Genomic DNA, 14,114 nt, shown 5'->3' with positions numbered 1-14,114 from the left:
GATTGTTTATCGCAATGAACAGTGTGGTGACGAGTTATGGAAGCGTCTGCTACTTGTGAAGTAATTAATCTTTGTTAAATTCGATCGATGCCACAATATTCTTCAAACTGGCTTCAATACTTAGAGATAAAATTATTCGGATAGTAGATTAAGCTTTTTACGACCTCTGTTTTGCTTGATTAGTTAGGAATTGAAGATTTGTTTACTCTTTGTCAGCGGCTTCCATTAACGGCAAGGTGATAAGATTTAAAATCTAAATTAAAGCTCAATTATGATAAAAAAGCTTCCTGATGCCTCTTGAAGGATAGGTTCATAGGAATTTTCTATTCCTCTATTCGACGAAGAGTGTACCGGAGGGTTTGGACGAATTATGAGGAGATTAGATTATCAGTTGAAGACGTAGATTTAGTTTGTCAAGACAAGTTCCAGACTGGACAAATTAGGAACCCGGGTGGACCCAAAGAGAAACAGAAGGCTATTTTAAAGACTTGGACCAAAAATTAGTTGAATTGTCTGAGAGATCACATATATTAAGCATGGCGAAGTTGGAGATGTGAAATCCTAACCAATTCTATCGAATGTTGGGAGGAAAATAAATGTTATTCATTTTATTTTGAATGCTTTCATCAGCACACATGCTATATTACTTAAAACATTTCCTTGCAATGAGTCTTATAAAAGTGTTCCTTACGCCTTACATGTCGTCTAGCTCAGCCTTGTAGTAGTGAAGCGGCTCATTGTTGGCCAGCTTCTCACGGATGCGATCACAGCGCCGATTGACGATCTGCTTATCCTTGGGACAAGCAAGCGCCAGCTGGCGCCACATACAGTACCCAAAGTGGGACGTTTCCGAGTTGCACTGGCCGGCCTCCCGCGGATTTTTCGCCGCCTTATCCTTCGCTTCCTTCACACACGTTGCGATGTGGCCGGCCAGCAGCGGCTGCTGCCAATCGTCCGACGCAAAGTTGCTCTTGACGAACTCCATCAGCTTGCCTTCGATCAGCGTGCCATCGTCGTTGAGGATTTCTTTCTTCCGCCCAACGCACTCCATGGCGCAGATAACATCCGACTTGGTTTTGTTCAACCGCTCGCAGGAGAAAAAGTCCATCGGTTCATATGCTGCAGAGGGAGATATTCGGTGATGTAAGATGTCAGGCTATTCATCTTCCTTTCCTGGCTAGTGCTTCGCTTACCTCCGTCAGCCTTGTTCTTGTTGCGAATTTCCATGAAGCACTGCTTCTTAATTTCGTGGATTTTGTCCATATTCTCGGTGTTGATATCGTTGCAGCACTTGTAGCGACGCTTGCACTTATCGTCCAGCGCATCGGACGGCGAACGACGGAAACGACCCGACATGGAAGGGTTATCAGCTTCCTCGAGTAAGTAGTCGTAGTCTAGCAGCATCTCATCTAGCGGCAGAAAATATTTAAACCAAACAATCTTGAGCGGTGTATTCACTTTTAATCAATTCACCGCTAGCACTTACTGTAGAACGAATCCTTGAAGTCGTACCCAACCACAAATCCAATCAAACCGACAAAAACGACGAACTTCAACATTTTCACAGTACCACCGAAAACACACAGCAACCAAACCACGAAGATCAGCTCCGTCCGAGAGCTGGTTAGAATTTGATGTTCTAACGCACTTCAGGTCGCTATATATATATATAGGAAGGTCAGTGGAATGTAAGACTGCCGAAAAAACAAAGATGCCCGACGAAGAGTTGGATACATATTACACCATATTTTGTTCGCGTTTATTCTATGTTTGTGCAGATTATTGTACTTTGCGTTCTTCCAGCTGATCTGATGACACCCGGTTGGTGTGTTGATGAAGGTGGTTGAAGTGCTGATTGATTTGTACAAGATCCATGATCTTTCTATCGTTGGAGAATGGGGACGAGGAATAGTGATGTAATTTCGGCATTATTTTATGAAAAATTTGGAAGGTTTTTCATATCAGAAATATTGATTTTATTAAGAAATTATTATCTAAACCGAGAATGTTTATCATGATCATCAGGATATATAAGATCATCAGGAATGAATATTGGTTTAAGTGTCATTAACGATAAAATGTATTCTCTTACAAAATCCCCTATATCAGATAATACTGTGTTCCTCTTCTTATACTGTTCCCAACCATTCTAAGCCACATCAAAATATGATTGATGATTGATGGGCGTAAGATCTCGATCAAGATTCGGTTGCGAGCATACATGACTAGGCTCATCCATTTTGTCCATTCGGAGTCGCTTAGGGCTTTGAGACCCGGAATCTTCTCGAACCCCGGGTTTGCGAAACAGAAACAAAAGCAACTAAAAGCCATGTAGCTAGAACTTACTTTTGCACCATTTGTGAAACTTGCCCTTCCAGTTAATCCAGCTTTGTGGTTGTGGCGTTGCGCCTCTGTGGCCATCGGGTCAATGATCCACAGTATCACCGAATAGCAATCGATGTACAAATGTTTACGCAACAAGTGTAGAAAGTATGGAAGAGAAAAAAGCTGAATAATAACATCGGTAAACTCGACGTCTGCTCTATTCCGGAATTTGGATGCTAATTTCGGAAGTCAACTTCAAGGTATTGTGGAGGAAGCTAGTCTATTGCTTCAAATGATACAGTGTGCTTCAACTGGCAGATGATTCACTTAGAGCCGACAATATCGTAGATCGAAAAGTGTTTGTTTGCATACACAGGCCGCTGAACGATCATTTCCTTCCACCGGGAGTTTTGACGATGCGGTCGGGAAACGGGACATATTGGAACATTAAAATCGTCAAAACAATTGTGAGAAAATCATCGTGGGTGAAATTACCGTTGCGACATTGAATTAACAACCGGCGTAGATGGCAATTAATGTACGATCAGCGCACGATCAGCCCCGGTGCAGCATCTTATCAGCATCTGCGGGGTCTTGCAGGTGCATCGTATAAAAGCGCACCTCACCATTCTAGGTGGACAGTTCGTTTCCATCCAAACCGGCCGGTACAGTGACTAAACAATGGGTAAAGTGTTGATTTTGAGCGTTGGGTTGCTTGTTGTGGCGAGTGCGGTAGCTGGTGGTCGATTCGAACGGTCGGCGTTCGGACCGAGAGTACGTCGCGATGCTTCGATGCGCTGCTGTAACGATGGGTTCGACAAGAGCGAAATTCACGCCAAATTTGCCGAAATTCGTACCGCTTGCATTGGGGAGCTCGGTTTGGGTGAGGTTCCTCGTAAGTATGTTTTGTGCCGTTGTTTAGAATGTCCTTCTAATGGACGTGCCCCCGTCCACAGATGAGGAAATGATGAAGAACCGTGAGCATCTCAACTGCATCACCGAATGTATCGCGAAGAAGGAAGGTATTGCGGACGATAGTGGTGCCCTCGTACACACGGATCTTACCAAGGTGGTGCTGGAGCATATGAGCACGATCGAGTGGAAGGTCCCGCTGGCGGAAGGATTCATCAAGCAGTGCTTCGACGAGGTGGAAGCAGCGGACAGTGCCTTTGCTCCGAGCGACGATGCGAAGTGTAATCCGGAAGGGTTCGATTTTGTGTTCTGTCTGTGGCGTCAGTTTACGCTTTCCTGTCCGGAAGAGTTCCGCGATGATTCGGAAAAGTGTGTCGAGCTGCGGGAGAAACTAGCGAACAAGGAAGATATAAGCGGCATGCACGGTGAGATTGAGGCGGCTGAATAATGACGAACGCAGCCTAAATGTATGCAATCCGGTGGACATCGAAATGAGCTGCGTTGCTGACAATTACATGACTTTTGGTTAGAAATGTAAGACGCATATGAATAAAGTACGATATATACTATCATGCCCCTCAATGATCAGGATATTGTGTCAAAAAGGACTTTAGAAAGAAAGATATGCAGATCATGAAAATATTGATGAAACTTCTATGTTGTATGGTGAAAGCAGTGGTTTAGAATTTCACAAGTTTTATTTTAAATTGTAGTTAAATATTATAATCTTGATTATATGTATTAAAGAAAAAATACTTCACACTTAACTTTTCTTGCTTTATTGCATGGTTGCTAGCACAATTCCAGTCTTCAGCCATGTTGGATTATCGCTATGATGCAGCAAGTACTTACAATCTTTATGAGTTTCCTTGCCTTTGATAAATTGAATAATCGGTTCAATCTAATCAAATGCCTCGAGCACTTTATAGCACACTGTCTGTACTCCAATTTGCTCCAGTAATTTTTAAATGCTCTATCATCGCATGCATTCACATTGCATGGTGGGAAGAAACCCAACAGAAATCATAACGAATTGCATGGAAATCGTTGTTAATTCAGACTAAATCCATAGTGCAAACAAATGTTGCCAATAAATAAAATACCACACACTTTATTTGCAGAGAATTTGATCCAGTTCCGTTTGCTCATCGGTGTGTATCCTTGGTTGATTGATAAATGATAAGGTAAGATAGGTCAGATTGAAAGAAAAATAAAAGTCTTCAATTGTGGGTAATCGCAAATTTGTCAGCAATAAATTTGATTTGGTTTTATAAGACATCATATATGACACCACTGATAACATGATACATTTTACTTTGATTAATGTTATTGTACTCCCAAGTGTTTTCAACACTTAAACGCTTTTTTATACAACAATAAATTGTTACATGAACCATGGAAATATACAAAATATTATTTTTGACTACTTATTTGATTGATTTTGTTTCACAACGTGAGGATCTGCGAGTTTCTAGAATATTTTACACTGAAAAAATATTTGCATAAATTAAGGGGCTTCATCTACCTGGTGGACTGAAAGTATGCAATTGGCATCGCAAAAATTAACTATTAAAAATTTACAATAATTTTACGCAATTTAGATATTTTCAATAGTGGTTGTGTTTCGATTTAAACTTTGTTCATTCCTTATACTTACTTCATAAATAAAGGAAGCAATTCTTTTACTGCATTCGTATATGTTTGTGCTTTTATTAAACATCGTAAAAAGGTAGAAAGATTATATGACCCAAAACACGTTTGATGAAATAAATGACTCATGATGACGCGATGCGTATTTAAGCAGCATGTTGGTTTTGCTCCAAAGCTTGCTGCCTGTACGCTTCGTATGACATTTGAGACTGTAGGGGAGAGAGAAAAACACGGACAGAAGATAGGATGAATTTTAGTGTACACTATCATACATTTGAAACAAACTACACTCTAGCAACTGAATAACTCTTTTTACAGTTCAAACAACTAACAAACCATTCCGTAGGTAACCCATGTGCAAGCGTTTGTACATATAGCAGCGCTTAGTAATACACAACACTTCAGACGTCGGCACGATTAGGGACGGTTAAAGCCGAAACAACGCTTACTAATTAACGAGCAGAGTAGTGGACTGAGGAAAAATTATAATTTTGTTAGACAAGCGATAAGGAAAATTAAGGGTTAGGTAAAGTGGTGAAGTAGTCAGCAGGTCGTAGGGTACGCTTCTACACCGAGAAGTTATTTGCTTTGTGTCTCACACGGCGACTAGCACAATGTTAGGGCAACACACTGGTACATCGAGTTAACGACTAACCTCCCAGAAACCATCGTCCCATGTGGGGAACAAGCGTTTGAAGCTTCTTGGTTCGGCGCCCTGCTTGAGAATGACGATCGGCACCGTCTCTTCGGTGCGTTCGGACGGATCAGTACGGATGTACTGACGTGCCATGTCGATCGACTTGCTGCGTTCCTCCTCGGTCGCTCCATTACCAATCCAGCAGTAGATCTCATCACCTCCATCCAGTACCATCACATCGTCAACGTTGAGATCCTGCGGAGAGCAGATTGGCATCCATTTAAAACATACATCAGCAAGCTTTAATAATGTGTAATAGTCAATACGTTACTTCTTGCTCAAAGTGAGGCACTTCTTCGACGCGCAGCTTCTTGTTGTACAGAATGCGACAGTGGAACAAACGGGCTGATAAGAAGGGCGCCCCAGGCGGATCGAGCTCGTGATCATATTCATCCTTTCCGCCGAGTGCGTTCCAGAACGCTTCCGGTTCAGATTCTTCTGCGACGACTTCCGCACTAGCGTCCGGGGCAACAACGCCAGCAATGTTTGCCGCCATGTCCTTCTCGAGATCGGATGCACCGACACCGTGCCAGATGTAGACGGTGCCCGCTGTCTTCAGCAGGAACACATCGTCCGATGCTAGGGAGGAAGCGCTCGGGGTCATTTCTTCTGCCCGCACATCATCCGCACAGGTGCCCCGGATGCGGAACAGTTTCGTATCATCCGCGAACTGCTTGTCGTAGTCACCCAGGAAGGTAACCATCTTGCCCTTGAACAGTTTCATGAAGTGGCGCGGTTCGTTACCCTGCGCGACACGGACCAGAATAGCTTTACCGTTCAGCTCGTCATCCATACGGACAGCGTGCATCGCGGAGGCTCCCTTCTCCGTGGTGGAGGAGGTCTTGCCCTGCCAGAAGTAGACGATGTAACCGTGTCCACCGGCCTTCACGGTGTACTCATACCGCACGAGATAGGAATCACCGGCGAAGAACATCCCGTACGCATCCGGTTCTGCCGGCACCAGGTCGTAGTTCTGCACGCGCCATATTTCGATCGCTCCCTGACCATTGTCCGGCATGAAACCAAGCGCACGGCCACCGTTCTTCTTGAAGGTGTGTAAAACTTCCGCATCAAACTCCGCATCGGCATCGGATTCGTCTCCACTGCCCATGGCGGTTTTGATGAGCTGCGCATGGTTAAGGCCCTTATCGCGCCAGCTCGAGAAGAACTGCTTGAAGTCGGTTGTTTCGCCATTCTCCACCACGCGATGGACAGCCGTATGCACCGGGTAGCCCTTGGCGGTGATGAACTCCTGCGCTTTGACCATCGCTTGCGAACGCTCCTGACCCGTAGCGCCCTTGCCGATCCACACGTAAATGCTGCCGGCTCCGGTGTCCAGAATGTAGCAGTCCTGCTGAATAATGGCGAAGTTGTGGAATTTCGTGGTGGTCCACCGTAGATGACGTTTTGATTACTTACATTAGAATCAAGCATGCTCTGCTTCAATGGACGCTCTCCGATGGGAGTGATCTCTAGCGATCCACTAGCATCCGACACGTGGTAGAGGGTGATCGCCTTACAGTCGGATCGTTCGTACACTTCATCGCACTCGGACTCTTCCGCTACGTCATCAGGGGAACCTTCTCCGAGCACATCGAAGAATTCCTGCTGTTCCGAGGAACTGGCGAACTCGTCTGCAATCAAAAGACATTCTTACTTTCACCCTGATCGTGAATGGCTAGAGCAATTCTCCCTTACCCAAGATATGCACATTGGCACGACCGGCATGATCCTGGTCGCGTATCTGACCAGCAGCACTGATGGCCTTAATTTTCTCGACCCGCTTCGCCGAGGATCCCACATACACGTAGATATCGAATCCCGCATCCAGTATGAAGCAGTCACCCTTGTTCATCGACCCGACCGTCAACGGAACCTGTCGCACGCGAACATTCTTGGCACCCTTCACCTGGAACAGCCGTTTCTCGCCGGCCGCATTGGTTTCCACCTCGTTGAAACCACTCTTAACGCCACCGGCCGCATAACGCACACCACCGGGAAAGTAGCTGAGAAACAGCGAACCCTCGTGGTCCTGCACCTCGCGATGCTGCACCGGAGCACCGTTGTGACGATCGTCCAGCTGCACCGTCAGTATGGCAGCCGAACCGGCCTCATCCTGGGATGTTTCCAAACCGAGCCAGAAGTGGACATCCCACGACAGCACTCCACTCTTGGATTGTTTCGTCTGCAATTGGGAAGTCTTTTTCTTTTTAGTACAAGTGACGCCACTCAGGAAGACATTAGAATAACTCACGTTGAGCACGATGTAGGAATCGCCGGTGTAGAATTTTCCGTACTCTTTCACTGGGACCGGCACCGGCTCAAAGTTCTGAAAGAATATCAAGGTTGATCGATTATTAACAGCTCCATCACGACTGATTCATGACAGTTGTTTGTTGCGTACGGGGAAAAAACAATACCCGGTTTTGAGACAAACGCTTTATCGGTACCGGTCCGTGACGATTGCTTGTCTCAACGACTTTGTGGTTGAATTTCCCATGACTCACAAGGTCGGGGCCAGTGAAACGAATCGTTTGGAAGATCGCCTAGTTCCACCAGTCATAGTGTCTCTTGACTCATAACCTTGGGTTCTCGGCGGTTTAAGCTCAGCAGAGACGCATATTTCCCCTTCTTTAGGGGTAAAATTCCACGGAAATAGTCTCCATTCGATCGCCAGAGTACATAATCGCCAGCTTGTTTGCGCGTAGATTAGTCGTGCAATTTTAATTAAATAGAATGTGACTCCACACGGGGAAAACAGCAACAACAGAATAAACTGTTCACTGTAAATACATCGTGCGGCAAAGTTTACATTAACACGGTTCTGCTAAAAATACATCTCCTCCGGTTCGTTTTGGTAAGAAAAAACCTTGCGGATAATTGCGTTTCCCTTGAAAGTATGAGTTTGTTTAGCCGTTCGAACGTAGCATAGATATCGGTACAAATGGGTCGTTATGATACGCTCTTATCTTATCATGATCGACCGCCATATTGGCCTTTTGAGTAATCGTTTCAGTACGTTAACCGTTGTTTGTGCAAACTTTGACAAAGGCGATGTAGTTATTGCTTAACATTTGAGGCGAATTATTAAAAATAATTTAATAGACATTTTTATAAAAAAACTCTCATTCTCCTCTTCTAGCTTCTGAAGCAATAACTCCTTTTCTTCCCGTGAATTGAGCATGACAAAGACCATGATTAATTCTCTTCCGACAGTGTTTTGAGCGGCTGTAAACAAACCATCTGGCACACATTAGTGCATTCCAGTACGGTTTCCTGATGTATGTCTTTTTGGTGTCTATTTTTAAAATGACGAAAGCAAATATGATCACCAAAGAACTGGTGCCCGGAGTTCTCATCGTAGCGCGTAGCAAAACGTTGTCGTTTCACATCCCGACCATAACTCGCACGTATGGCACGTAGCACGCGTGGTTGATAATTATCTGCCCAACAGCATCGCGCACAACCGATAACATTGTGACAAGCTTTCCGTGAGTCAGGTATTATTTACCACCTCGCGTTGGATTAGATACACTGCGGTAATTTCCAGCCAGCGAGACGGAATGGGGGCGAACTCTTGGGAGTTGCGTACGATCTAATAGCAGTGGACACGTTTGGTGTAAGAATTTGGTGTAATTTATTACACATTTCCCAACCCGACAGTCTGGTGCCATCGATTTTCCGGCGATAAAACAACCAAACCCACTACATTCCACCAATGCATCCAGACGTTAGCCCATCACTCTTTGTGGTGGTGTGATGGTGTGCATGTTGTTTTCCTTCCGGCATCATGCCATTTCCCAAAAGCGCGCTTTTAATGCTTTTGCTGCTGAACCGTGTCCAAAATTGGACGGCAAATCGATTGCGATGTGTCTCAACGGAAATAATAAGAGCGAGAAGCACGGTGGCCAAAAACAAAATCACCAAACGCTCACAAACACACTGGCAATGCTTTTTTTTTGAAGCGCATCAAAGTGTGCGATGATTTCCGCTGTTTCAGAACGGTTGGCAAAACTTGATTGCGATTTTTGTTTGTTTGCAACGCATCTTCACTTTTTGTTCCGCGTTTCTTTGCCTCGCAGAACCTGTTTTTAATCATTTTTTTTCTCGACGCTCGTTTCAAGTTGTTACGTTCTAATTCCATCTCGCAAATGTTCTATATTCACCTCGATTCGCCACACTTCCAGGCCCTGGCTGATGCCGGCATTATCAAATGCTGGATGCATCGTTTCGTATTCACTTCACGGCGCAAGTTGTAACAGTGGTGACAATAATAACCGATCCACTTCTCGCGTACTGCTTGATCACCGATAAAAACGTCACGCACAATACCACCCACAAACACACGCACTTCAATCGGTAGCGAACGAAACCTAGGGGCACTCAGTCGGCATCCGCAGCACGCGACTTCTTGCGCGGAACTGTAACGCTTCTAGCGCATGAAACCGGCATTTGTAGCTGTGGTGTTTATCTCGCAACCGAACGCTTTGGCCTCGTGGGACCCAAGGGTGTGTCATGGGGATGGCACCGAACGGGGCTCGATTTACCACCTTCTGGCCTGCTGTGGGAACGTCCCACCCGTACCATGGCCGTGGGATTTTTGGGGGGATAACGCATGTCGGAGGTGGCGTTGGTGGATAAACAGAGAGTGAATAGAGTGAGCTTGAACTTGAGCCGGTACGTTCCAGCGGTTGCGGAAGCTTCGTCGCGGCACGTGAACACACCGCGAGAGTACTATAATAGTGGTGTATTTGTATGAAATAGAGAAAAAAACCCCTTCATATCTGGCTGAGAGAGATGTAGAGCAAGCATCGTTGCGTGAGAGTTGAAGATGAGTCATTGCAGTGGAGAGAAGGCTGCCAACAGGCACAGTGATTTTCAAACTTTAAGCAAAAACGAAGTAAAGAACTAAAAGTGTAATGTTTAAATTGTTATTTTCACTCAGGAAACTTTTGGAATTGAAGCAAAACAAATTCAGAATGCCCAACACATTTAACACGGAATAATAAAATGTCGTTACTTCGGAATGCTGTGTGAAAAACATTATATTGATGGTTTCGATTGAGTATGGGAGTGAAAAATAGGAAACTACAACAAAATGTTGGTATACAGTATACCTTTGAGTATATAAATTAAAAATATATAATTGTACAACCTATTAAATAATAACAAATTATAATAAATAACAATAATAACAAAACAGTAAAAGAGTGGTAACAAGATGTAAGAAAACGAAAGATGGTGGTTATAATGAAAAAAGGATTAAATTAATATTACAAGACTAAGTAATACATAAAACATGAAACAAACAATCAACAATTCCATAACTAAACTAAAAGAATGCAAAAATCATTATTTTAAATGTTTCTTTTTTAAATGAAACGTAAACAAAACTAAACCTAATAAACTTAATAAATAAATAAATATAAGATCATATTGATCGGAAAACTAAAACAAAAAAAAATAAGAACAAAAAATAGGCGAAATAAACAAGAATAATGCAAGAATAAACAACGAAATTAACAAAAATACATCGGAATCAACATTGTACACATTCAACCGTGATATTTTTCTCATAAATAATCAATTTTAGTAAACTATTACCTCAGTAGAAGACTAAACAGTACATTAAACATAAAACATACCACCATAAATTTCATAATTGAATTAGTAGAATACAGAAATCATCATTTTATATATATTTTTTTTAATGGAACGTCAAGCAAAACAAAACTATACCTCATAAACTTAATAAATGAATAAATAAGTTTATATTGACAGAAAATCTGAAACAAGAAAAAGATTAAGAACAAATAAAGGAAAAATAAAGACAAATAAAGAAAGAATAAGTAAATATAGAAATAAATAAAAATTTATCAGAATCAACATCACACCCATTTAACCGTGATATTTTTCACATAAATAATGAAATGTATTAACCAATTAGCGAGAAATAAATCAAAAGTATTCAATAATAATGCGAGAAGGTTACTATCTAAGCGATCGAGCGAGCGAGAAGTCATTTGCAATACTGAATAATAAACGTTCTGTACAGATGAGGTTTCCAAAAGGTCGCATATATTTGAAACGCAATTACCTTCGTTGTCTTAGAGGTGTAATTAAGTCAATTCCATTTAGCTTCGGGCATGATAGAGGAATGGCTAATAGAGCCATTTACATGGAGGAATAATCATCTCCAATTAATATTTTTAAATGACCGAAGTGACAAGTGAACGACCAGTTTAAAGATCTTCTTGGAAGCTGTGAGACGTACTAGAGACGTTTGTAAATACTGAAATGGCTCATCAAAAATGTTCACATAATTTTATAAATAAGTTCACAAATAAACTCCTCATACTGCTTAGTACATAATCTCATTTATTACTCTAAAACAATCTCATTTGCAACGTAACGCTTGCAGGAAACATTTACACCAAACGCGATTGGTTCGATCCAGCAATGCGCCAGGTCTGGAAGAAGTGTTTGAATGGAGCCGTTTCGGCGTTCTGCACAATCCGTTCGACCGGAGTCCAGGCCGGGTACTTCTTGGAGCCGATAAACTCCTGCGCCTTGGCTAGCGCTTGCGTCTTCTCCTGCTGGGTCGCTCCCTTGCCGATCCACACGTACAGACCACTGCCAGTGTCCAGGATGAAGGAATCCTCCTGCTTGAGGAACTCCTGCTTCAACGGACGCTCAGTGATCGGTTCGACGGCAAGTTTGCCCTTTGCATCGGTTACGCGGTACAGCTGTACTCGGGCAGCATCCGTCTTCTCGAAAGCGGCATCAGCTGGAGCCGTCGATTGATCCGGCACCAGCGTCGGTGATCCGGAGCCCAAAATCGTGAAGAAGTTCTCCTGGTCCGTCAGCGTGGAAAACTCGTCAATGATGTGCACCTTCGACCGTCCGGCATGGTCCTGATCGCGCAGATCGTTGGCGAAATTGATAGCCTTCAGCTTTTCGACGCGCCCCGCATGCGGTCCAACGTACACGTAAATTTCACGACCCGCATCCAGTATGAAGCAGTCGCCCTTGTTCATGGCCGACACCGCAAGCTCTACCTGCCGCACGCGGATGTTTTTCGTGCCCTTGATGTGGAAGAGTCGCTTCGCGCCCGGATCGTTGGTGGTTACGTGCTTGAAGCCACTGGCAACGCCACCCTCAAGGTACCGCACACCACCCTTGAAGTAGCCGAGGAACAGGTCCGATTCCGTACCTTCGACTTCCCGGTGTTGGACCGGCACGCCGCCCAACAGGTCGTCCAGCTGGACGGACAGGATCGCCGCAGAACCGGCCTCATCTTGGGTAGTTTTCGTTCCGAGCCAGAAATGGATGTCGTGCGATTTGACCTTATTCTTGTCTTCCTTCGTCTGGGGGAATGAACAAGCGAGAACGATCCTTAGCTAGCGCTTATCACTACGGTTTACTCCACTATCACTTACGTTCATCACGATGTACGAATCGCCGGTGTAGAACTTTCCATGCTCTGCCTTCGGGATGACTACGGGCTGGAAGTTCTCCACACGCCACACCTCCAAGCCAACCGTTTTGCCTGCATTGTTGAAGGCGGGAATGTTTAGCTTCCTGCCCGGACCGCTTGCGACCGTTGCACCGTGGATGAGGGCGATGGAAACCGCCGACAGCAGAAATGCGCCAACGAGCAAACGATTCATTCTGAAACAACGAAACAGCGTAGAACGTAAAAGATCGCTACTTTCGTGAACAGTGGTGCTGCGTTTGTGTTTCAATAACAGCTCAGTGTCATTGATGTCACGGTTATCAACGATAGCGTATTGTACAGGCGGGTTGTTTTACGTTGCCGATGACCCCTATAGCCTTCACGTTGATAGACGGCCCCGACGTGATCAAGCCGATGCGTTCAAGGTTTGCGGACGTGTAACGCTAGCAGGAGCACTATGATCTCCTATTAGGATACGCTTCAAGGTGTCACAGAATCGATAGCAACACAGAACACTTCCTAACAATCGCAACAATCACAAATCTTCCACAATGTTTCTTACCTTGCAGCAGCTTGTGTGGTCAACTTCACCGATGTACCTCTGTGAACGTTATGCCGCAACGGAGCTGATGATCATTTATATTCGTAGGCTTTCGAATGTTTCGCGCTGTAACAAATACAGTCAAGTCGCCCGTTGTGCGTTGCGTACAGTTGCGATGAGATACGATCGTAGGAAAATAATTGAACATCACGTCCGTTGCGTAGACACCAGAAAGGGATGGACAAACGGTCATCTTTACTGATTCACACATCGAAGGTATTGAGAGTAGTCTCGGACAGAGGTGTGAAACATTGCAAAGAAAGATGCGTAGAAAGAGGCATGAACATATGCTTAGAAATAGTCAGATGTATTCTGCTGTATTCTGAGATGTATTTAAAAAACCATTAAAACTACATTTAATTCATTAAGGATATAAAAGGATGAGTAAATACAAGTTGTGGGACATCTAAGCAGCCTCTTCATCATTTCTTTAATCTTTCGTTAAGCATATAGGCGAAAATGTGTTTCAAAAA

General features: G+C 43.9%; 4 protein-coding genes across 6 annotated transcripts; 1 reads left to right on the top strand and 3 right to left on the bottom strand.

Moving 5' to 3' along the window:
* Nucleotides 1-694: 694 nt before the first annotated feature.
* LOC128297050 (uncharacterized) lies at nucleotides 695-1,559 on the bottom strand. Its single transcript, XM_053032604.1, has 3 exons — nucleotides 1,487-1,559; nucleotides 1,194-1,409; nucleotides 695-1,119 (listed from the first exon to the last, which is right to left on the bottom strand). Exons 1-3 carry the CDS (start codon nucleotides 1,557-1,559, stop codon nucleotides 695-697), a joined length of 714 nt encoding a protein of 237 aa, XP_052888564.1.
* Nucleotides 1,560-2,986: 1,427 nt separating this feature from the next.
* On the top strand, nucleotides 2,987-3,809 carry LOC128310503 (uncharacterized). Its single transcript, XM_053047155.1, has 2 exons — nucleotides 2,987-3,220; nucleotides 3,282-3,809. Exons 1-2 carry the CDS (start codon nucleotides 3,007-3,009, stop codon nucleotides 3,683-3,685), a joined length of 618 nt encoding a protein of 205 aa, XP_052903115.1. The 5' UTR covers nucleotides 2,987-3,006; the 3' UTR covers nucleotides 3,686-3,809.
* A 1,112-nt stretch (nucleotides 3,810-4,921) lies between these two features.
* Nucleotides 4,922-9,958, bottom strand: LOC128309530 (gelsolin-like). 3 transcript variants are annotated; one of them, XM_053045942.1, is made up of 7 exons: nucleotides 9,751-9,958; nucleotides 7,839-7,913; nucleotides 7,283-7,784; nucleotides 7,004-7,218; nucleotides 5,856-6,938; nucleotides 5,543-5,779; nucleotides 4,922-5,096 (listed from the first exon to the last, which is right to left on the bottom strand). In XM_053045942.1, exons 1-7 carry the CDS (start codon nucleotides 9,808-9,810, stop codon nucleotides 5,034-5,036), a joined length of 2,235 nt encoding a protein of 744 aa, XP_052901902.1. In that variant the 5' UTR covers nucleotides 9,811-9,958; the 3' UTR covers nucleotides 4,922-5,033. The 3 variants fall into 3 exon arrangements, with proteins under 3 accessions (XP_052901902.1, XP_052901903.1, XP_052901904.1); XM_053045943.1 differs by having other exon boundaries at nucleotides 7,283-7,769; XM_053045944.1 differs by having other exon boundaries at nucleotides 5,856-6,935; nucleotides 7,283-7,769.
* A 1,984-nt stretch (nucleotides 9,959-11,942) lies between these two features.
* On the bottom strand, nucleotides 11,943-13,274 carry LOC128309532 (gelsolin-like). The gene is made up of 2 exons (XM_053045945.1): nucleotides 13,024-13,274; nucleotides 11,943-12,951 (listed from the first exon to the last, which is right to left on the bottom strand). Exons 1-2 carry the CDS (start codon nucleotides 13,252-13,254, stop codon nucleotides 12,013-12,015), a joined length of 1,170 nt encoding a protein of 389 aa, XP_052901905.1. The 5' UTR covers nucleotides 13,255-13,274; the 3' UTR covers nucleotides 11,943-12,012.
* Between the last annotated feature and the right edge of the window lie 840 nt (nucleotides 13,275-14,114).

Source organism: Anopheles moucheti, chromosome 2 (assembly GCF_943734755.1).
Source record: "Anopheles moucheti chromosome 2, idAnoMoucSN_F20_07, whole genome shotgun sequence".
NCBI lineage: Eukaryota > Metazoa > Arthropoda > Insecta > Diptera > Culicidae > Anopheles > Anopheles moucheti.
This window is presented reverse-complemented; position numbering and strand designations above follow the sequence as displayed.